The sequence below is a fragment of the Amblyomma mixtum genome, chromosome 7 (genome assembly GCF_055824585.1).
Source record: "Amblyomma mixtum isolate Tamu chromosome 7, ASM5582458v1, whole genome shotgun sequence".
NCBI lineage: Eukaryota > Metazoa > Arthropoda > Arachnida > Ixodida > Ixodidae > Amblyomma > Amblyomma mixtum.
The window spans coordinates 57,345,644-57,370,910 of record NC_143018.1 but is presented as its reverse complement, the minus strand read 5'-3'; the positions used below and the strand labels follow the sequence as shown (position 1 = coordinate 57,370,910).

The window sequence follows — 25,267 nt, the reverse complement described above, 5'->3', positions numbered from 1 at the left end:
GAGAGCGCAGGTGGTGGCACCGCCGCGCCACGGCAAAGGCTGAAAGTGCAAGTAGTAAAGCTTTCGCTTTAAAAACAACTTGAAATGAGGAGGCGTCATTGCATTTGCATTACTCCAATGCAGGTTACCACAGCGATCTTGAATTTTTGCTACAGTCGGTACTGCAGTGTACGTAGTTCGTCGACTCTGTCTGTAGAAACTGCCGCGGTCTGGATAGAGACCTTGTTCTTAGCATTTGAACGTAACCAAGGTCATGAAGAAAGGCCTACTGAATGTCACCCTGGCTGAAAACCTGAACCTGCGTTGCCAGGCGAATACTGCCAGCAAGTGCTGTATCCCTCACACTCTCCTGCAGTTGCAATGCGCCGCTACAAAATACTCATCTCAGTTTATTGCTGGCCTACCGAACCCCCCCTGAGGCAGCTGGCACTGCAAGCATTTTCGAGACAATGAAGACTGATCTCGTAACTGCACGCAATCTACACCGGGGCATGATTGCCGGAGATGGTCTTCAGTAGTAAGTGTTAATGAAAAAATCAAGCAAACATTCAACACGCCAGCTGAAACTATTCATTAGTTTACATGTTTACGATGACACTGACTATTGTTGCCGTAACATGTCAGAACTGAAATCTCAAAGATGCTACCACTCCAAGATACCGAGATCATATTTTAACTGACCATACCCGTTTTCAGCGTTGTATCCATGGTGACATGAGCAAAGCCTGGGGTGATGCCCCTTAGGTAGGGGAAAGGTGAGAGGCAGACACAGTAGAAAGAGAACTGGGAGGCTAATCACAGAAGGATCCCGGTCAAGTTACCCTGCCACAGGGAATGGGATAGAGGATGAAAAAGATGAAGGATGCAGAAGAAACGCAATGCACACAAGTCACTTAAGCAATGAAGAGAACAGCAAAAAGGCCAGGTTTTCTTTTTCTTTTTTCCCCTTCAGCAACTTGTCACGTAGCTTTTATTATGCCCCTAGCCAGACGCTTCTGGTTTTCACGGTTTTTGCGTGCCTTGGCCCTGTTTCTGTTCTTGACATTGGCGTAGTCGTAGAAGTGATGGCCCACTTTCCGCACTTTGTTTGCCTCCATTCTTCGCCGTTTCTGCAAAGGAGGAAAACGTGCAAAAAAAAAACTGCGTTTGAGAAGCAAGCCATCACTGTGACTTAGATTATATTATGTGATAGCATAACAGCCCCATGTCCCCCGCAGCCACCAGCGATGTCACAATGTGCCTCCTGCCATCGGCCAAGAATGCGGAAGAACGTGCAACAAAAAAAAAAAAATGCGTTTGAGAAGCAAGCCATCACTGTCACTTGGCTTATATATTATGTGACAGCATACCAGCCCCATGTTCCCGCAGCCAGCAGCGATGTCACAATGTGTCACATGCAAGGTGGCAAGTGGCACCTTGGCAGGTGGCTCTTGTCATCTGCCAAGAACATGGAAGAGCCAGCAGCAGCCTGCCATGGTTTGGCAGGTGTACAAAGTAGAGAGACGAAAATCCCCCTCTTCTCTCCTAGCTAGGTGAGAGAAGGGTGAGACTGGAAGGTGGCTGCCATGAGAAGAACCCTGTCACCTGCCACAGTTGGTGCATGGAAGCACCAGCTGCGACCTGCCACCTGCTATGGCTGGCTGGTGGTTAAGTTTGAGAGAAGGAAATCTCTCTCTCCACTGATATGGTATATGTGGTCCTGCATGGCAGCTCGCGATGAAGTTCTTTTGCTATCAGTGCGTAAGCAGCCATACGCTCACGAACAACAACCAAGAATCTAGTCATGTGTTAGTATTACTGCTGCCATGTATACAAAATTTGACCAGTGGTGTGAACCTGATCCCTTGACATCAGAGTGGAAAGGAGGAAAGGAATGAGGAAGAAATGTGGGGGGGGTGTAGTTGCAGGAGCAACATGGCAAGGAGGAAATTGATGTGGCCAATAAAAGCTGGAGTGGGAGGATAGCAGAGAGGAGGAAACCACAGCGTCCAATCAGAAGGGAGGAGAGTGGAGAGGAGGACCCTGGAGATTAAACCCAGCCAGGGTGAGGCGGTGGGGAGGAAAGTAGAGAGGAGAATGTGGAGAGGAGGCACGAAGAGGAGTGACTGCACTTCCAGGTGAGTGTGTTACGCAGCAACCTTGAAGGTAGCTGCTGACTCGCAATTGATTGCATCACCTCGTGAGGATTGTGTGATCTCTTGCCACGCACTCCATGCCATGCGATTCATGCACGTTCAATACAACACTGTTGTGCACTCCACGACACCCCATTCATTGCTCATTCGGTGCATCGTTGTCAACACCTGACAGCTATGATCCAGCGTCTCCAGCAGGGCTGGTCACAACAGCCACGAGTGAATTAAATCGGTTGCACAGAGGAGTTCCTAATGATAATGCATGCAGTGCTGCATGAATTGCATTGGTAGTCTTTTTTCCCACTACAAAGCCAGTCATCGTAAATTAAAATCAGGTATTTTTTGTGAGCCTGTGCATTTGCATGTGTAATAGGCAGGAAGGGATGGAAGCCAAGAGACACGGAGCTCCTCAGCACCTCAGGAAAACAATTGAGGTTCCCTGATGTGAAATGGACTGAGAACCCCTAACTTGACAGATCTTAAGAGGACCACGACATGATTGCTGAAACAGTACACAAACTGCAGTTTGTAACTAGTCTAACATGCACTTACCTCTTTGCCTGTGAGTCGTTTCACGGGGGCCCTGTCCTCATCTTGGCACACCGTCTTTCTCCGCTTCGCCATAGGTGTCACTACAAATGTGCCACTGCTTGTAACCTGCACAGGTGAGGCGAACAGAGGACAAGCAACACATCCTTACATTTAGCCCCTTCTTAATGGGACACCTTTTTGTTTACTGGTTATTTTGGAATCTTATGATTGGTAAGAAGCCTGCCTGCCCTGTCTACCACCTGAAAAACATGAACTCCCAACATTCAAGCCCTAATCCAGACCTCTCAGGCCTGGTGCAAAGCTACCACTACCATTTCAAAAGCAGCCGAAGTTAACTGAATTCTCTCCTCCCAACCATTTTGCACCCTTCTGTTACCCAAGTAAAGCCAACTAGATAGCAGGTCATGCAATTCACGCAGCTAGCACCAATGTTCGAGCACTTTCAAAGGAATTATGAACATCAATCAGGCAAATTATTAGTTGATAAGCTGCAAGAGCCGAGAGTTTTGCAAGAATCACAAAAGCAAACATTTATCAGGCATAGACAAACTTTACTCAATCGCTGATTGAAATCAACTAATTCATCCCAGCTCAGTTTCAGCATCTCTGGCAGCTTCCAAAACAAGAAAAAAATCGCAGCTTGCCAACGTGTATGCTATTATAGCAAGCTTTCATTTCTTTCCAAAAGAAACAGGTACTGCTTAAGCCTACAGTAATAAAATTAATTTAGCCAGACATTTTCCGATCTCCTGCAGCAAACTGGAGACAGAGATGCATCATTAAATATGGCAAAAAATTAACTTTTCAGCAGCACAACTAATAGCATAAAAGAAAATCAGAGGTTTAAGGTAACACGTCTGGCTTAATTTAACCATTTGAGGTAAAATATACACTGCTATATGCAACACAGCAAAACATGTTAACAAACCACCTCATTCATAGCTATTTCATTTGAATGCATCCTGTCTTTGTACATGCACCCACCATGGAAGTGTCGGTCTCCTCCTCATCGTCGTCTTCGGAAAAGTCTGCCACTTCAAATTCTACAGACACTGGGGCTGCTGGATTGCTCGTGTTACTACTTGTAGAATCACTCTTGCCTTCCGCTTTCTTCTGTGGCAGAAACTGGGCCCAAGGACTCTGGGACACCTTCCTGCCGACGAGGTCGGAGAGCTCCACGTGCTGCGAATCCGCGCCCGACTTTTTCCGCTTCTTGGCAGGCGGTCTGCTGCCTGGAACATCAACGGCATTGCTGGGCGACACCTTGGCTTCCTTTTCGCTGGCTGCTTGCTCCTCCTTTTTACCAGCGTCATCAGCGGTGCTGCTGGTAACCTTTTCAACATTCGTGCTTTCTGGTTCACTGGCAGCATCACTGGCGACTTTCTCCGACTGCTGCTGCTGCTGAACATTGGGCTGATCTTCAGTAGTACTGGCCCTCTCCTTCTCTTGGCAACTCCCTGCAGGCACTTCTGGATGCACAAAAGGTCCACCAGGGAGGGGTGCCTCCTGCTCTGGTTTCGCATTCTGGTCTTGGGACTCTGTTGCAGATTTTTCAGCTTCACCAGCTTTCTCCTTCTGATTCGGTTCAGTGCTGGTGGATGCCCCCGAATTTGCCTGCTCCACCCCTGGGGCCTGAAGGTCTTCTTGCACAAACTTTGGCCCCACCCGAATTTCGTCGAGGTCCTGGCGCACCTTGGCGGCAATGGCGATGTCTCCCGAGGGCTCTGCGTTCTCTTGGGTTCCAGCAGACTCCTGCAAGTGCATGTGTTTTACTATACAGCTATTGCAGAACCCATTTCACTCATACTACTGTTTAAAAGCTTCAGTAAATGTGTGAGTATGTAAATGAGTATGTACAGTCTTTGTCAAAAGTAACCAGGCTGCATGGTTTACTTCTAGCTCGTGCAGTGGAACCCTTACAGCTTCCCTGAAGCTGAAATGGTCGTTAAAGGTAAGGACTGGGGATCTTCTTACCTTCCCACACTTTTCAATCGTTAGGAAAGCCACAAGGGCTCCACTATAGAAGCTAGAAGCAAACCATGCAGCCTGGTTACTTTTGACAAAGACTGTATATAAATATGTAAATGTGTAAATGTGCAAGTATGCAACACTCCAGTTACTCGGTTGGAGTTACTAAGCCTCCTACCAAACTTACTAAGCTTCAAGTCTTGGGGCCTAAAAACAAATAATATGTACTGGCTGGAAAAAGGAAGAAGCCGAAAGAGGGCAGTGGTGAGGGCTATGTCAGCAGTGGTGAGGGCTATGTCACTAAATGCGAAGAGTAAAGAGATATGACACTATGACATCCACACTGAATAACCCCATTAAAGGGACACTGAGGAGAAATTGAAGTTGACTTGCATCGACAGAATACCAGCTCCTGATTACAAAAACGCCATTTATACTGACAACAAAGCTCTTGTAACGTAGAAAAGAGCAAGAACCAAAATACAGGTATCGCCGCCACAGGCCAAACTCGCAAGTACAAGCTTCATGTCGTCACAGGACAAAACAGTGTTGCTAGAACCAATAGTACTAGCAACACTAGGGCACGAGAAGCCACAAATCACTGAGGCGCAGCAAATGCATGCGCAAATCTCATTGACGTCGCCAGATGGCGCCACGTACCCAATAGCTAAGCGCGCTCCTGCAGCGCCGGGACCAATCAGCGCCCGCTCAGAGCGGTATGCGGGCTCCCGGTATTCCGCTAACGGTAACAAGGTACACGGTATGCTAAAAGTGTCTATTTGCGAGAACTTCGTTGACGACTTCGAGAACGGTATCCATTATAACGCTGGCAAAACGCCGGTGCAAACGTAAACGAAGCGACGGCCGCAATAGCCGATAGATGCCTTCAACGTGCGGCCGGCGGAAGCTTTCTTTTCGGCTGCTGCTGGTGGGCCGCACTGCTGGCAACCAGAAATCACGGAGTCTGCGTTACGTCTTGCGCACGTCATGTTTCACGTCACTTAGTCATGTGTCGTCATAGCAGAATCCCAAGTTTGAATCAGAGCGGCGGGAAAAACTTTTTCAACTTCGAATCCAAATTTCGTAGAAATAAATGCATCTTTCGCTGCCGGCCAAGTGGCAACAAAGCCATGAAATGCCGAACTATCGGATTTTGCTATAAAAAAAATATTAATAGAGCTCTCCTCAGTGTCCCTTTAAGGTTAACTATTCAAACAGCCAAATGCATTTCACATTCTTTCTTGGTCTGGCCTGTTGGGTATAGCATGATTTGAAGTGAAAGTGCAAAACTGCAGTAGAGCACGCAGCTTTTTTTTTTTTCAAGAAAGAGGGCAGGAGCATTCGAACCTTTTACTTCACTGCACTGAGGCACAACTTTTGACATTCTGGTACTGCCATCCAGCTCTACACATAACTGCCATTTACCACCATGCTTTACATTATTCCCAACCACCACTCAACTAAGCAGCCAAAATGTTTTTCCAGTCTCTTTTTCGTAGCCTTGAACACATGATGACACTAAAGCAGAATATTATCTAGGAGACAGAAGATTAGTTTGAGCACCTTGAACAAAAGTTCCTTGGCTTAACCACTATATTTATAAACCCCTTATAACAGCTTGAAGGTGCAGAATAAGTGCTGGGTGTGCTCAGGATCAATGCAGAGCATTCAACCACCTCACCTCTCCTCCAGGTGGCTTCACAAAGTAGGGAAGCTTCCCCCGTTGCCAGTCATTGAGCACCATCTTGGCCACTGTCGAGATGTCAGGCTCCCCACCCTGGGCCAGCAACAAGCACCTTCATCAACTTCATCGCTGACCAACTGACTACTTAGTTTCCACATGCCAAAGCAACAATAAAGCAGTTTGCGAGATGTGCTGTAACATAGGGTTCCTAGCTAACGTGCGCCAAAATCTCAACAAAGGAATTTTTGCATTTCACCACCATCGAATTGCAACCAGGATCGAACCTATGAACTAATGCCCAGTAGATGAGCCTCAAGGCCACTCAGCCATCACTGGGACTGTTCATGAAACCATAGTTCAAGGAGTTTCGTGTTTTCTTTTCTGTAATGATGTGTTAGATAATAGTACACATGAATCATTCTGTGGTATTCCCCTTTGAGTGCCAAATAATTTATAACTGAATTTCTTCTTGAAGCTGTTTCAGTTTCAACAACCCATCAATGGTTGTGACATGTAAGAAGTGTTTAATGAAGTGAAGCATGAAAAAAATGCAATATAACCGGCGACACATCGTTTGTCATCACTTCAGCTTTTGAAGCAGGCTGGCTTAAGTGTTTTGGTGAATTAAAACTATGTATGAGAGGTTATTTTACAGCTTTTATCATGTCTTGTGTGACCTAAACACTCCTTACAAGTCACAGCCATCATTCGGCAGTTGAAACAAAACTGAAAGAGCATCAAAAAAAAAAATTCATCATAATTTTTTAGCAGCTGTAAGGCAATACCACGGGGTGACCCATTTACACTAATACCGTATTTACTCGCATAATAGGCGCACTTTTTTTCCAGAAAATCCGCCTCAAAGTTCGGGGTGTGCCTATTACGTGGAGTAAAATTTCCGGGAATTTTTCGACTCACAAAATTGAACATACCGCATAAACGCACTAGTGTACGGGCCGCACCCCGTTTTCCCGAAGAAATTATTTTAAAAAAATCCGTGTAGGGGCCGCACCGAAACTTTCCACGACCCACGCGGGAATAGCCTTTGAAATGCAAGCGCCAAGGCCTATGCCATCAGCTCTGGCTGCGTGCAACGGGCGTTTGATTGCGGAGGCCACACACGCGCACAGGAGCTTCCAGACGCCGCCCACGGAGGGCGCCCGAGGCCAAGCTTATCATCATCATCGTTATCCTCCGCCGCGAGCTTTCGCTATCTATATCGCCATCAGCATCACCAGCTCCACTTTTTTTTGTTGTTGTCAAGCACGAAGGAAGGTGTTGTCAAGTGCCGGGATCTGCGGTAGCGCGTTAGTTCATCGTGGTTTGTGGCTTTGCCGCCGAGCGTTGCTGTTTTAGCTCAACGGGCAAACACCTTAATAGCTACACGGCTGGGAGTTTGCTCTCGAACACGGCAAGCATGCGGCAGGTCAGAAATTCGACGTGGCCGAGAAGTGCGGCAGTTGCGACTGTGGCGTGCCTAAATTTTCGTATGCGACTCCAGGCACCGAGGTTTTTGCGGGCCTAAGTAGGGAACCTTTCCGGCTGGAGATAAAGCTTTCCAAACAGATGTTTAAAGTAAGCATCCCTGAAAACTATGTGCGGCTGTTCTACGCGATGTCGCTGTACGTGCTGTGGGTCCGCAGCAGCACTAGTGAGGACTAGTAGTCAGTTCAGCAAAAACTGTTAAAATAAAGACTGGGGGGCGGGAGGGCGGCGAGGCGTTGGCTTGCAATCGTGTAAATACAGTACTGGTCACAGTGCCAAGTTCGGGGTGCGCCTATTACGCGCGGAAATAAAAAAATCTGATTTTTCGCGACCAAACTAGGGGTGCACCTATTATGCGAGTGCGCCTATTGTGCGAGTAAATACGGTATATAACACACCTTTAGAAGAAGAAAACACACAAGATCAAAAGTGAGCAGCAGGCTGGTGCCAAACTTTTTGTGGGACTGCTTCCCGAATGTGGGCACGACCACCCCAGTGGGTGTGGGATTATGCATTCCAGAGCTCAATCAGAAACATCACTGAGTCACATCGAAGGCACTGTGCCAAACAAGCAGCAATCGAAAATACCGATCACTGCCAACACTAAATTTTAAAGCCACCTTTGATTTCAATGAAGGCACATTTGGAGTATGCGAGGCATGTTTAAAAAAAAAAAGTTATTTGTTTCGTCCGTGTCATGTTTCCCACGGAGTACTGTGGAGTGCATGTTTTGCTATAAACTCCAGGAATTTTACTTCCCATCGCAGGAAATTCGGGGCCTAATTATTATTAAGTGCAAACGATGTGGATACACCGAAGAAGCAAACAATGCATCTGATAAATCTGACTATGAAACCATGCCAACAAACCCGGTTTACTATTCTGCCAAACTCCACTTTGCAACTTTGAGTCGACATCTCGGAAGCCGGGTGGGGACGTTCCACTGTTTTAGAACAGCCTTGTAATTAGTTGGCGCCATACACCAAGAGGTAAACAAACAAAAGAAGCTAAGAAATGAAGCTATGCTTGTTTACACCAGCGGTGAGAAGAAAGTCCTTACTTCGTGACCAATCAAAGCGTCCGCCCAATATGTCATTAATATCCTGCAGCTTCAACTCAACGAGGCACAGAATGTGGATTGTATGGGCTGTCCATTTAAACTCTGCAAGAAATGTAATTATGCTAGACTCTCACTTGCGAGCAAGCGCATATGTGTGGAATAAATTGCAAACGGCATGCACAACATCCAATGCTGACTGCATTAAAACGAAAAATTAGGGGATGAAAAGAGAGAGTTTCATCATATAAATGAGCAAACTTTGATTCAATCAGAGCACCACTAATGGAGAAAACGATTTCCACCCAAACAGTTCATGCAGGCCTCAAGGGAGCCAGAAAGATGTGATGAGAAACAGTTATTGGTAACCTTCTCTGAGAGGCAAGTATGCTATACACAATTTCGTATGAAGCGCCACGGTGATTGTAAAATGTAGCACGAAAACTCCAGAATTACGGTTATATGAATGCTCAAAGGATTGCACAATTATGATTGTTTGCTTTTGTGCTGTTTTTTACCATGCACATTGTAAGAAACCCAGAATAAAACTGTATTACCATAGGAGACAAAATCTGTCCAGATCACTACGACAAAAGGACATGCTGGCAGTCTCAGTGCTGTCAGGAATGTTTTCAACTGTGTTCATAAAATAACAAACAACGGCAGTTCACTTGTGATTTGGAGAGATCTAAATTCGTCTGAAACCAAGAAATCACTGCCAGCTATAGCACACACTCAGAAGAGATGTCAGTGCGGTACCATGCTCGTAGCATATGAAAATATTATAAAGTGCAAAAATCTCTTTGTGCAATAACGAAAGCACTTTTCTCAGCTTCCATTTCGATATACCTTGTTCCCTGCAGCAAACTTCAAAATAATAGCCTCGTGAATCGAAAACAACTACGAAGCCTTTCCGCATCCCCCCCCCCCCCCCCCCCCCCCCACCTTGAGCAGCTTGCCAGAACGCCTGCCCAGCTTTTCCAGGAAGTCCAGGGGACTGTCCCACGACTCGATCTTGTACGTCTTGACGATGTACTCGGGCCTCACGCGATCCAGCACGGCTGTGATGTGGTCCTCGGGGTCCTCCACATTCTCCACACGAACCTGGCATCCAAATATGAAGGGATAAAAAATAATTAAAACAAGCAAAAAGAACAAAAATTCAGGAGGATAATGAATTCATCTGCAAGAGGTTCTAGTTCACCCTCATCTCTGCATGGTCACAAACAACCGGCGAGACCTTGTGTTAATACCAATGCTCTGTTGCAGACCGAAGACACACATTAAATTATTCAGAACATTATACATATTTCTTTGAAATGCACAGATTAAGCCATCTCTAACGTGTGCATAATGCTCACAAGTTGATGGGGACCGTGGTAAAAAATTAATGCTGACAGATCAGAAATGACTTGGTGGACTGATGGTTATGTACTGAAGCATCATGGTAAGAGATAAGAAGACCCTTTGAAACTACTATGAAGAGCAGAAAGTGACCCGTCCTAGATTCATGACCATGGATTTGACAGTTATGCCAGGCTGACTGCAATCATGTTGCTCTACTGAGCTGCCTCCATCAGTTTTCATAGCTGTTTTACTGTGACAGCCTAAAGTGAAGTTTATTACAGGCCCAGGACACCTCTTGTAACCTGTTGGCAAATGCGTTTGCACAACAGGTCTCAGCACTTCAGTACAAAGGCAAGATCTTTTTTCCGAACCGAGTCTGCATCAATTCAACCTAGTCAGTACGTGCAAAATCATATCAAATAACATGATGTTTCAATTGTCTTGAAATGGTAGTCTGCAATCACACTGAGAAGCGGGCATTGCGCAAAAAAATTTTCAACACTGATATGCACTTGTAAAGATTGTGGGACTGCGCCTTTGCAGATGAGTTGTCAATCTGTCAGTTAAATCGTGGCATCCACTTAATAAGCGACAACTGTTCACTGTAGCTGATATTACCCATCGTCCTCTTTCAGCCAAACCAAAATTATGCAGTACTGTTAATGGCAGAGTTTGAATTAGGTTAATCAGAGGTCGATTAAGCAGACTCTTAACCACTCGAAGTGCCCACAAAAGTCACAAAAAAAAGCAGATTTCTTAGTTGGCTGGAGGCACGGCCTGACATTGAGATGTCCTTTGCTCAGGCCACACAAAGAAGTGCACAGCACATGTTTCTTTTAGTGGCTGCCTGCTTGGATTGGCAAACACATAGGCTTTCTCATGACTGCCACATTCCAAAAACTGTTGTGGCCAAGTGCTCATAAGCACTTTTGTATATCGCCTTTATCAAAATAATGCGGCCAACCCAACTTGGATTAAAACTAAACCATGAATGCTGCAATCATTGAGTAGAATAACAGAAAGCTGGGCAAGTTGGTTACGATCCATAATACAACATGGAAGACGAGGATGAACGAAAAACCAGACAACACAAGCACTGACTTTAAGCTAGTATTTATTACAATGTTGCATACATTTATACCACTCCTGCCTAACTTGTCAATACTGATCGTGACCTGCATTTTTGAAAAGGCACCCTCCAAAAATTCAAGTTCAATGCTGTCAAGCGATAATGACGGTTTCCTTACGCATGATTAACCACCCTTACCAATACGGTAAGCCTCAACTACTTCCCTTACAGTTTGTTCACGATGTGGAAAAATGACTGGTGTTTGGTGAAATGAAGAATTACAAGTGTGATTTCATTGCCGACAATGAATAGGCACATTCAAACTCATACTGCTGTCCAATGATTTGTTGTGTTCCATGAGGCAGATGTTTGGACAACAACCTGCCTGTCCAATGTAGTAGCTACAGCAAGAAAGGGGGATCCCGCAGACGACAAATTTCGCACAATCTACCGTCCTGTCACCCTGCCTTACAAAGCAAGTATTTCCCTTTCTCCTTCCTTTCCCCGTTGCCTTTGCAATGCTGCTGGGCAAATATTGACCATTTTTCGGCATCTTAACATCTTTTCACTGTAGGGCAAAGGCCTCTCCCGAGTCTCTTCCAATAAATCACTGGACAGCGGTACGAGTTCGAATCTGCCCATTCATTGTCTGCTCTGAAATCACACGTGTAACATTTTGTTTCATCAAATATCAGTCATTTTCACACATAGCGATTAAACGGTAATGGAAGTAGTTGAGGCTCACCATATATGTAAGGGTGGTTCCTCATGTCAGAAAACTGCCATTATCACTTGACAGCCATGAATTTGAACTTTTGGAGGGTGCATTTTCAGAAATGTAAGTCATGGTCAGTAGTGATCAATTAGGCAGGAATGGTATAAATGTGCACAAGGTTGCAATAAATTTTAGTTAAAGGTTAGCGCTCGTGTTGTCTGCTTTTTCATTCATTCTCGTCCTCTGTGCAGTTGTTTTACGAATCAATGAGTCACCAGAGCAAGTTCATGTAGATCACGTTGCCACAAATGGCATACTGCCAACAACAGCCACCTCTTAGCGTATGCAGCCTCATGGCTAAGGCTCACCAAGGTGGAGGGCCGACCAGCGCTATTTTGCCAGTGGCGTACTATTGGTGATGTTCATGAAATCACGCCTGGCTGCGGTGCCGCTGCAAACTAGCCTACGAAGGATCAGCATGTGAGGAACCATGCTGTTATCTCCGTTGCGTAAGGAGGATCCCTCTGCAACAGCGCCCTATTTGATTGCTAGAAGCGCCCCGTCTAGGTCGTGAAAATCACCAATAGAAAGGCTGCAACGCCATTAGGACTAAAAAAAGTCTGTCATATACCTACTGCTAAGAAAATGTTATCTCAACAGTAAGGGCAAAGCAAAGTGAAGTGCTTCAGAGAGAACGTGACCGGGTACTTACGACGCCTTTCAGGACAATGTCTGTGTCTGTGTCACCTGTCGGGTACACAACGCCAGGGCAGTCAATCAGGTAGATCTTGCGCATCAACGTGATGTACTGCCACACCTGCGCAGGAGAAAAAAACAGCTGCTGTAGCCTGGGCGATTGGCTGGTTGGCTGGTAAACAGACTCACTGTCTGATTGTCTGACAACACAAAAAGACGTGCTGTCTGGGGCTCAACACAGTTTTATCATTACGCCGTGAGCACATGGTCGTGTCTTGTTATCCAGTCGTTATTAAGTTAACTAGCCATGTTGACCACTGAAGTACAACAATGTCAGCAATAAGACTTTTGCAGCTGCTGGTGACTTAGTTGGCCACTACAGAACAGCTTTCCGCAGAGAAATTTCCTTTTCTTTATTCTCATAAAGGGAGTAAAAATAAGCAAATGCATTATGGCTACTGAGTGGAATCAGGAACAACTCTGACAATCAGTTACGAGCATCTATTTACTTCTATTTATTGTTACCTTCTATTTATTACCTTCTTGTTACTTCTATTTATGGTTATTTACTTCTATTTATTGTTATTGTTACTTCTATTTATTGTTATCTATTTAGTTGTTACCCTTACTTATATGAGAAAGGAGGCAAAAACTTTGCTCCAGGCCAGTAGCAAAGCCTAGCGAAAAAAAAAAAAAGAAAGCGCTTGCTCCACTAAGGCCTGCTGGCCATCCGGCAAGTGAAGCCGAACACTCCGGGAGGATGGGAGAGGTAAACTGCTTCGCACTCACAAACCTTGGTTTCGCCGGCAATAGGAGCCACATTGCAGACTTTCTTGGACCGCAGGGCGTTGATCACCGACGACTTGCCCACGTTCGGGTAGCCAATGAAGCCCACGCTGATCTGCCGCTTGTCTGTGTGCAGCTGGGCACGAGGGTGGCAAAGTGACCAGAGTTAAATGAAAACCTGCACTGCCTGCGACACTGTGAATGCACGACACACACGAACACTGGTTCCTTGTAAGCAGTACAATGAAGAAGAGTGCAGCCTAGATCATAGTTACACATTATGGTGCTTGGAATTTCACTCGGCAACTAACTAGACAGCTGAACCTTGAGGCAATCATACTTTCATCAAACTACAAATAAACTAGGAAAATTAAAAGGGGGAAATTGTGCACTATGCAACGCAAGCTTACTCCAAGATAAAGGCTGCAGTAACAGCACAATTTCAGCGTGTTCACTGAATCTTCCCGCTAGACCTCATCCTCGTGCTAAAAGCCAGCTGCTGATCAGTTATTGACTATCTCGTGTACAGGTGACATCAGAGATAACTGTGCCAACACCCTATCAAAAGTTCTTGCCTAACTCTACCAGAAAAGAGAATAAAAAGAAATATCAGAACCAAAAGCTAGGCCCCCAGGCCAGCTGGTAAAGGCGTTAACCATGACAACACACAGCCAGCTATACACTATACAAAAACTGGTCTAGTTGGTGCAAAAAATAATATTACAATACACTGCCTCGTGCACAACATAGCATATGACAAAGCCAAGGCAATGCAGGAGTGGAACTTGCTGTGTGTGCTCCTTCCTATTCAAATCCAGTGTCCCATTCACACTACACCACACCATGGTTAGTCCGTATGATGCAGTGTTAGGAAGTGACAGCCACCAACTATAAACAGCGACAACAAAGGTTAGGAACATGTGACATGAGGCTGAATGTGAGCCTACAATGTGCTCGCACTGGAATGGAATATTGAGGTCATAAGTGACTTCGAGAGTGGCTGCTTTACATAAATGATGCTCTCATTTCACATATACAGTGATTGCTTTGCATAAACAGTGCTCGCACTAAAGTATGCTGTCGCTAACCTACACAGGCAGAACTGGCACTGAAAATGCTGACGAACAGGAAAAGGTTCAGCAGAAAAAGGTTCAGAACTATTTCTGTGCAACCTCTCAAGTATAGGTTATGCCATTCAGAGAAAATGGCTGTGACAGCTAAAGCAAACAAAAATAAAAAAAAAAAACATTTTCTCACAGCTGAATAAGTGGCCATTTACACTGCATGTTACAGATCGAAAATGACGTAAATACTAACAAATACTAACTCTAGCGCTACTAGAGCGTCCCCCTCATAGTTCAAGTGCAGTGTCATTCCCATGCTACACTAAACAGTAATAAAAGAAAAATTCAGGGGGGCACTTTGTTGACCTAAAGTGCGGTGAGGCGCGGTGTTGCTGCTTGTGTCACTCATGTGTGGTTAAGATGTTAATTAAGTACACAATTGTTTGTGAATCTTAAGTGCTGGAGACCCTGGAGGGCATTTGGGAGGCATCCGTCTGATTGGATGCCTTTCTGCAAACACTCTCCAGCGTCCCAGACAAGAAGTATACATGCGCGTTGGCAGGAAGTAGCGTAGCCATTAGCACGCTCGGCTGCGGAAGGGAAGGATGGTGGTTCGAATCCCATCGTGCACAACGATTTTTTTTTCTGGTCTGACTAGAAAAAGCGTGACACCTCTGCTGAGAACCTTCTGTCGACAACGATGAGGCATTAAAGGCTTTCGTGGATCGATGGATGGATGGATGGATAGGAGCACCCCCTTTGAAATGGGGTGGTGGCAATTGCCACCATGCTCAGCTTTTCTTTCTTTATTTTTGTTCAAGTGTGTTGTCAATTCTCATTAAGATTCGTCATCTCCTTTACCTACGATTTCCTCCACTTCTAACCTTATGCCACACCTCTGCTTTTCAGCCACCAATCCTCCAATCGCTTATTGCTAACTTCCACTGCAGATTTATTTACATGACCTGTGTTCTCTTTAAACCCTAGGGCCTCAGGAAGAGTGACTGTGCCTGCATCGACATCCGGATGGATACCATCACATTTGAGTATGAGGTGTTCAATTGTTTGCACAGATCTACCACACACTGCACGTGTGTCATCTTCTTCGTTAAATTTCTTTTTGTAGCTGCGCGTTCTAAGACACCCTGATCTAGCTTCAAAAAGTAGGGCACTGCCTCTTGAGTTATCATAGAAAAATTCTTTCCTGATCTGCCTTTTCCAGTATCGATATAGTTCTACACTATGTTTCTTTTCCATTGAATTCATCCAATTTTTAACTTCCGCGTTTTTAACCTGTCGTTTAATGCTCTTTCTTTCTCCGTCCTCAGGACCGCATACTTACTGGTTAGTTTCCTAGTTCTTTTCCGCCACTGTGAGTCAACGCTCTTTCTGTATAAATATTTAAATACCTTAGCTGCCCACCTGTTATCGTCCAATTTCCTCAGGCGCTCTTAATCAGAAATAATGAACACTGCCACCTAGTGCAGAAAGTCGTTACTAGTCAGGCTGTCACAACGGCGGCAGAACGTTAACCAAGTATTGCGCAAGTTTCCAGAGAGATGGCCACCTTGGAGAACTGGCGGAGGAGGTTGATGAGGGGTCCCTTGCCGAAGGGGTTGTTGAGGCTGGCGTGGAAGGCCATGGTGGGGTACTCGGCCGACAGCAGGGCCACCCAGCGCTGGGTCACCCAGGTGGGCACCAGGTCGCACTTGTTGAGCACGAATACGAGGTGCTTGTGGGGCTTCTCCTTGCGCATGAAGCGCTCGATGAAGGAGCTGCGCGTGCCCATTGGGTCCCGCACATCCAGCACCTGGATCACCACGTCCGACGAGTCGATCACCTGCAGACACAGACACGAAAAAAAGAGCGCTGGTTGTTAAAGGGGGGGAGAAGACACTGGTCTCAGAAATCAAAAAGCATCCTGAAACAAAAAACAGAACAAGCTAAAAAAGCTAATCTTTTAAGTGTGGTATTTTTGGTAATCTGTAGCCACCATTTGGTTGGTTTGGTTTCATGAGGTTCAACGTTCCAAAGCGACTCAGGCTATCAGGGACACCGAAGTGAAGGGCTCCGGAAATTTCGACCACCTGGGGTTCTTTATCGTGCACTGACATCGCGCAGTACACAGGGAACTAGAATTTTGCCTTCATTGAAATTCAGCCACAGCGGCTGGGATCGAACCCACGTTTTCCGGGCCAGTAGCCGAGCGCCATTACCACTGAGCCACTGCAGCAGGCCGAAAGTACTTGGATATGCATATACGAAAACGTGTAAGCTTCTCGTTGAAAAGCCATCAAATGTTCTTAATATCAGGGTGTCATGAAATTTCCGGAACGCTAGGAACTACTAGTTATTTTGTAGGTCCGCCGTTTTGTGAGTTAGACGTTTGCATTTTAAAAACACGATTCATATCCTAAAAACACACGTGAAACACTGCTTTCAGTGTCCTGCCATGTAAACTCCTTACCACGCCTAAATTATACTTATATAGACCAGTGACAAGCCAATCAGCATATGAAAGGGCGTGCAGATGAGCGCAGTTGGCTGGCTCCGAGCCAGGCTCGAGAGGAGTGATGCACTCTAATAAAAGTGCATGCAATGCTGGTTTCAGTCCGGCTGTGGCTGGCTGACACTGACTGGTTGAGTTGCTGTCTCTGTGGCCTGGGGAGAAGCTCAGAAAACAGAAACAAAAACTAAACGGTCGGACTGCTCCTGGCGATGGAGCCGTTCATTCATCGCCACATCTACTGTTGTGCGTACAGAGGTACACGAGCAACTCTGCAGAATGGAATTTAGGTTTGAGTAGGGCTATTTGGGTGATCAGCTGCTGTGCTGGCCATGACTGGACAGGGCCACCCTTCAGAAGCTTGCTCGTATTGACCGGTGTGAGACCCGTTCATTCTCACGCTGCATTTAAATACAAGGTGCATTCACCAATGTAAAAGTGGCTGCCATTTTGTAGTACGTGGGGCATGGTGAAACGCTACGGACGTGTCTGATCAGCCTATCGCCATCTGCTTTGACCTGCACTGCTGAAGCTATGCAGTGAGCAAAAAAATGATGTCTGTAACATCATGAGAATACCTCCAATAGCCACACAATGCAGCCCTCGGCTTGCTGACCGTCCGCTGAGCTTGTGTGATGAGCTACCAGTGGGGCCTTTTTTGAGCATACAGCCAACTCACAAGGACACAATATGGAAACCTCCCCAAACAGCACGCCCTCAACAATGCCATCAGGCACATATTTTTTTTTAATTAAAGAAGACTTTTCTTTTTTTTATGGTAGATTTCTGGCCCTTCACTGCCCATACATGCTATGCCGATACTACCCAGAGAGAACAATGCAACACTAGTAACCCCATTCACAACATTTCGAAAGAGCACCACGGGACAGCTGGCAAAAAACGAGAAAGCGTCGTAGCTGGCCTCCTCTCCACCTTGTAGAGTTCGTTCCAGATGCGCTTGGACTGGCCCTTGGCCATCACCTCCTGGCGGACTGCAGCCTTGGGCTCATCCTCCGCCACCTCCTGGTGGGTCTCCGAGTGCTGCGTCTGCGAGCTGTCTGCCGCCTCGACCAGTTCCTGGAGAGAAAAGACCACCCCACTCACATTTACTGCTGCAGTCTGAATGGAGTGTTGGATGGTAACCTAACTCCATGGCCAAGAGACACTGAAGGAAAATTGTAGATGTCCCTCTCGTGATGGCTCAAGTTCTATCAAAAAGAAGTTTTTGCGCGGTTTAGCCAAATTTCAAGTAACGCACAGCACTAGCAAACAGATAGCCACTGTAGCGAGTTTGTTACATCAAAGTCAACCGCTGCAATACCTTTGGAGTTCCCAAAAACACGTTTTAATGCGGGCAGCACCAAGGCATTGAGAAACTCCGTAATATCAAGGAATCTTACAAGGAGGTTCGGTACATTAACGTTTAGATGTTTTGCAGCTTGATGTCAGACCTAAAGGCACTGGATGACAGCCACAACCTCAGAATATGCTTCAGAATGTGCTTATTAATAAAATCCAGGGCTTATCTTCCAGTCAACATATTCACTGAGGGCCCAGCTTTTAACTTGCAAAAAGAAAAGGCACCTTCAAGATGCATAGAATTCCAAAGCAAGCAATGCAGATGTCCCATTACAGCACTGAAGTGCAGGTGTGGAATGCCTCCTCAAGGACAGCGTTCTCGGTTAACCATGAATTTTCACTGTTACATAGTAACTATCTCTATCAAGTTAGCAAAAATTGGTCAGCTAGAGCACTCATGTGGGTACTTTAGTGCCCTTCAAGTAAGGCTGACATCACTAAAGAGCCCTAGGTCTTCCAGCTCTTTCTTTGTGTCATAAATATTTTCGCTCATGTCTTTTCCAGAAGATTGATTATACTAACTCTATTCTCAAAAAAATCAGTTACTGCTTCTTCCACTTTATATATCCTCGCGCACTGATCATAGCTTTAAGGTAAGAATCCCGCACTGCAGAACCACCCTTTGCTTGAATTCATATACATATTCCTCAAACTGCGAATGACTGGAACCACCTCCCTGCCTTCATCGCTGCCATCACCAATGTCGAACATTTCAAGAAAATTACTTCTGATTTTGTATGCCCCTCCTCTCTGTAATGCCTCCGGGCCTTGAGAGGACTGAAAATAAATAATACATAAATAAATAAGAGCCACCATTCACCCCTTCCAGTACCGGAAGGCAAAACAATAAAACTCAAACTTCAGTCTAAGAGCATCCCTTCAACAATCAAAGCCCAGATCTGCAATGTGACGGCAGCAGCACCACTCTGACATGAAAACATGCCACCTTTTTTCCGACTCGAAATAATCTAGCGACACCAGCTGAGTAATGTACACAACCGTGCAAAAAAGGAAAATGAAAAAGTCACAAAGCGCTACTTACACTCAGGTCGCCGGCTGACAGACGTGGCCTCTTGCGTTGTGCCTTGGGCCCAAATGTTGTTTCGTAGCTTGCTGTGTCCAGGATGTGCACCCTATTGTTCTGCAATGTGTAAGGAAATATAAAAAGTCTTTTTATTTGAATACACACGTAACAAGGGAAGTTTTGTCCATGCCTCCTAAATCATAAACAAATGTGCTGCAAACTGTACAATGATACCATCTCTTCCATAATCCTTCATAAGGTATGAAGAGTGTGAATTCTTTTCCTTGAGCTTCTCATGTAGCTTAAGTGAGCTGTGCCACCAGGCTTGCAAGCCACTAGTAGAAGCCAGCATTTCAACGACCTTGGGGCAAAGGCCACAGCACACACGGGAAAGGAGCGAGGGCACGGGAGTGATGGCGGCTGCTGCTGCGTCAATTAATATAAAGGAAGCTTTGGTTTGTTTGATTGTGGAGCGCACATCCGAAGCATTACCTCTTAAACATTGTGGATGTATCCATTGCCTCTGATATTTTAGCGTGACGCCTGCGTTTCTTTGGGGGTGCGAGGAGCCCTCGGCTATGCTTGGCCTAAAGAGTTTGAGACTGCATTGTAATCGTTAATAATATTTCTCTTCAAATTCTCCCGAGGTCTTAAACTCTCGGTTATATACGTGCAAATAAGGTAAATCAGTTGTTCTCCCATCATTTTGTCATCGCTGCTCATGCCCACAGCAGTAATAGCATCCAAAAAAGGAAAATCTTGCTGTTAACAAACAATTCTGCTGAAACTGCTCAAATCCTCAATTTTTTATGGAATGGCAGAAAACTAGGGCCCTTAATTATGGGCCACTTTATGTCAATCACTCCACTGGAATGCATGGTAATGTCTTCCCAGCCTTTTATTTCTCAGTGCTTGTGAACAGCCTGAAACAAACATGCTCTGCTTGCCTGCCAAGATCTGCACACTAGGGGTGTGCGAATATCAAATTTTTCGAATACGAATCGAATACGAATACTTGGTTCCGAATATCGAATCGAATATCGAATAATCAAGGACAGACGCATTTAACCACTACAAAACATTTATTTGAGCACCGAAGAACATCACAGTTCAACTATCAGTGATGAAATGAGCACAAAAGGTGTGTGTGGCTGCACAAAAAGTATCAAAGTCTCGAACTTTGTTCTTAGAACAGTGGAAATATCAGAGAAGATGGCTAGTACACAGCATTGATTAAGGCTAGCTTGCCATGAGCACAAAAGCGCGTTGCTGGGATAAACATAAAAGGTTGTCGTGAAGGAAAACCAGCTGCTCCACATGGTCAGGCAGAAGTAGTTCCCTTCTACCTGAAACGACTCCTCCAGCCACAGAAAATGCCCTCTCACTTCGCACTGACCTGGCACGTATTGCGAGGTACTTAGTGCACAGCTCTGACTATACCAGCTTCGCAGGTATAGCTACAAAAAAGCTCACCAGCGCAGTCCGCTACGGCACTTGAAGGAAGGAAGAATTTTCCTTCTTCCATGCGCATTGCTCTGGGCGCCGCCATGTTATGTATCTGTCGAAAGGGCTTGCGGACCGAAATGAACGCCGGTGCTCACAATGAATATTCGGCTAGATACGAATATTTGCGTCAGGTCAAATATTCGAAACGATACGAATACTTGGATTTCGAATCGAATACTAAAAATATAATATTCGAAATATATTCGAAAATTTCGAATATTCGCACACCCCTACTGCACACCCATTACATGAAAAGAAAACTGATTAAATAGCAGTGTGTTTACTGAAAGCTAGCACAGTGCACAGCTGAGTTAGAAGACACACAACATTAGGAACCAATTGAACTGACAGAAATGGTGTTGTCAAAAGATCCACATCATAATGAAGTGCCAAGTTAAGCGGTTTTAGTTTTTTCAATAGAAATGAACCCCAACTCAGTGTCAAGCACAGAGGTAAACTTAGTGACATATGCGGCAACTAGGTCCTTAGTGACTCCAGACATGCTAACACTCTATAGTCGGATACAACTTAAGAAGGCAGCGGCTTTTCCCCCCCTCCCAGCCAATGGCGTGGGCCGATTCTCATGACCCTGCTGGGGTGACAATGCAGGGAGCGGTGCCACAATGGAGAGAGGGGTCTATCCCCGACCATGGAGGGAGGGGACGAACCCCTTTCATCTGCCACTCCCTGCTTTGTGAAACGAGCATGGTCATGAGAATCGGCCGACGCCATTTGCTGGAAAGGGATCCTTCGACGGGGAAAAGCCGCTACGCTCTTAAGTTGTATCCGACTACAGTGGGAGACATAAGGCTGGAGACCATAAGAAGTCTACCTAACTGTGTGCAACTCAATGGTTCCATTGCTGATTCTTGTCCTGATCTAGACGATACCTCTGGCCAACTTCTTGTGGCTCTGCAGACAAGTCTCATCTGGAGAGGGAAGGAGACAGGCCTTTGTCCTTGTGCCGTGGGGAGTGGGCTGTTTGTTGTTTGGGCTAGGGGTGCAGAGGGGTGGAGAGATTGTGGGGCCGCTAGGGCTGAGGTAAATCTCTCCATCGCACAGGGACAATGGCCTGCCAACTTCCCTTTCCTGAATAGCCTTAGCTGAAGAGACACAGACAGCCGACATGAAGTATAGTTATTATGTAGGTGATGCTGGCAAAATAATCTGCCTTGTTTTTCTACAACCTTCTCCCCCCTACTAAAGTGCCTATTGGTACTGTCAATAAATAAATAAATGATGTTCACTGGAATTAAAAAAAATGGTACTTATATTTGTCCTACCTAAACTAAAATATCATAGGTAACTTCAGAGCAGCAACAAAAATGGCCACCTCAGCATGATTTCTGGGTAAAAGAAATGGTCAACAGAACAGCTGAAATTTCAACGGGAATTTGCTTCACTCCGAGTAGAATTGGACCTGCTGCTGCAGAGGAAAAATTACTCCGCGGATCTCTCCAACAGTGAGCAGTGCAATTAGTGTAATTCATCACATGGAAAGCACTACTAATCCGAATGGCTGAAAACCTTCCTCACTTAACGCAAACTTGTACTCATTGGAGCAAGAAAAAAGTTTAACATCAGAATGCCCACCACTTCACTGCCAGCAGTAGCGAAATTAGTGGGAAAGTGAGTACGGCTCAATGGAACCTAGGCCGAACCTTTTGGGCCCCCCAAAATACCTTGGCCTTCTCGTTGAGGAGGCTGACGGGCAGCTTGCTCTGGCGCATCACCACCTGGTAGGGGTCGCGCATGGCCTTGCCCAGCTCCTCCTGGAACTGCTGCAGCGCCCCCTGGCTGACGGTGCGGGTGTTGCCAAACCACTTGGGGTTGGGGGCCACACGGGCCACCGTGCCGGACGTCACCCACGACTGGTACGGTGCCGCCTTGACTATCTTTCCCTTACGGTCTCTGCACAATGACATCGTGGTGACACTCCTCAGGTCACATGCTATGCATGCAAACACTGACTGACACAAACCTGACCACACGGCAGAAAGCTAAAAGTGAAAGTATAAATGCCCAACTAGTTAAAGAGGTTTCCTGACCTGTCTGCACCATTCAAAGCTTGAACTGTTCTTTTATGGAGGTAGCATGTGCTTAAATGTGCACTGAAGAGGAATCTGAACTCGCATTTTTACCGCCGGAACTCGATCTACGCGTTCCGAGCGTCTTAGAAACTTCAAATCATTGTCCTGTGCGGCCGATTTTCTTAATTTAAATCAGATTAAACACTCCGTTCCCACCTCTCTTTTTAAATTCAAACTTTCATCCAGTCTCGTGGCGGCTTGCCACTCTGCCATCGGCGGAGTGATACGTAGTGATCGGCGAAAGCAAAAAGTTTACGCACATTTTTATTTCCGTGGGACTAATATGCAGCTATGCAGACTGTGACTAGCTCTATTTATTCATAGAAACATAAAAAAAAACAAAATAAAAATGAAAGCAAAGCCGCCACACAACTGCTTGAAGGGCACTCCATGTGTTGGTCGACTCCTCCCACCATATGCGGGGAATTCAAAACAAGGCATTCATAGCACTACAAACAACTTGTGAGATGGAGTACACTAGTGTGCTCTACAGTTTGTGGCGCCACTCAAGCCACTATTACTTTCTTTTTCATGGCACATTGTGCAGTTTGCAAGTTATATTTAAGCTTTTTCGTCAGCCTCCAAGTCAGCACCACAGGCGAGTGCTGGATGGATGAAACAAAACTGCACACAAAGTCCTGGAGTATGGAAAGCTTGTGAGCTGGTTATGAATTGCCATATTGAAAAACAGCGTGAAAGACGATAAACGAGAAGAGGCGAGACAAACACAGCGGTGTGCTTGTCTTGCCTCTTCTCATTTATCGTCTTTCGCATTGTTTTTCAATATGGCAACACAAAGTCCATTGAAGAAGTTTATGGATTCTGGCTTTTTTTTTTCACGCTGTTGCCAATGCACAGTTGTGTCGCAGTACCAGCTCTACAGCGGTCAATATAAGAAACAGGACTGTGCTGTATATGAAAAGTTTGTCAGATACTATGCATATAGAACCAGAAGGGTAACTGCTTTTTCCCCTTTACTGCAGATGGAATCTAAGTGGCACTCCAAAGCACTGTAAACAACCATGACGGAAGAGTACAGTATGTGTGCACTGCTCTGCCTTTACCTGCCGTAAAAGGTCCAATATAATAGCAGCTCAGCAAAAAGCCACGCTGAATGCAATATGATCAAACCGGTATTTTTCACAACACAAAAACAAGCATATACTGCACTGCACAGTGCTGACATCCAGCACATGAGAGTTTCTTCTCAACGAACGATTCAGAATGCAAGACAAGTGCGGATGCATAAGCTGTTTACTGTCATCGTATAAAGATTAGCTAGTCAAGCACATATTAGCACCCACACTTCCTACACCGTAATGACTGCTCAACACACTATCCAAAGTAACAAGAATGATGGATACATGTCGAGGGCTGACAACATACGCATGAGCTAACTCATCATTGATTTCATAAAGTTACGCACTGTTTCGAATTTCAGCGCAGGTAACTCATGATGGAGCAGTACACCTGGTATTGACCACTGCGCATCACAATCGGGTTACGACGAACAAGCGCGAGTCGCAAAGGCAAAATGCCGAGAAACCATAAGTGCGGGAACGGGCTTACCTGTACGGTCTAGAATTCTTGTACATAAGCAGACGCTTGATTGTCGACTTATCTCGCATCGTCGTGTCATTGCTCTTCTTGGGTCTGTCTGCAAGAACGAAGGAAGAACAGTCAAGAACGTGAGAAGAACGCTACTGTCATCTTGACTGATGGCACGCGTGAAGCTCACGGGCAAAAGCGAACCACACAGAGCTGACCAAGCTCGGCAAACATTTGGAGAGTAAGCAATATTTCATTGGTTACCTGGGTTTAGACTGTGCGTTCCTTTATTGAAGGAGCTTGTCTTCTTCGCGCCGATCCTCTTCGCTTTAGCCATGTTGACTCGCAGTCGGCGACAGGTTCGGAAAAGGAGTGGAAGCCGCTAGGATGAATTCGTACTTGTGTATGCGTGGACTGTTGCGTCTAATATTTTACAGTTACAGAAGACTACACTGGTTTAAGCCGGCGTTAGCGATGAAGTTTCTGCCAACCGCACCACCACACCGACAAGCCGGACCACAACACGTGTGGCAGTTTCGTGTATGAGCACCTGGATGTACCCCATCAATGCTTCTACCGCTTTTACCCTTCTATAACCAACAATATTACTCATTGAATTATAGTCCTGACCAGTCAACAAAAAACCTTTTGTTTATTATAATATTAAAATATTCTT

The 25,267-nt window shown here is 45.6% G+C and overlaps 1 protein-coding gene across 1 annotated transcript; it reads right to left on the bottom strand.

The window, feature by feature from the left end:
* Positions 1–951: 951 nt before the first annotated feature.
* Ns2 (nucleostemin 2) lies at positions 952–25,145 on the bottom strand. The gene is made up of 13 exons (XM_089552638.1): positions 24,856–25,145; positions 24,613–24,700; positions 22,636–22,864; positions 19,466–19,564; positions 17,998–18,141; positions 16,126–16,398; positions 13,502–13,630; positions 12,725–12,829; positions 9,827–9,985; positions 6,337–6,432; positions 3,672–4,439; positions 2,688–2,792; positions 952–1,109 (listed from the first exon to the last, which is right to left on the bottom strand). The coding sequence occupies exons 1-13, from the start codon at positions 24,926–24,928 to the stop codon at positions 960–962; spliced, it is 2,418 nt and encodes an 805-aa protein (XP_089408764.1). The 5' UTR covers positions 24,929–25,145; the 3' UTR covers positions 952–959.
* Positions 25,146–25,267: the final 122 nt, after the last annotated feature.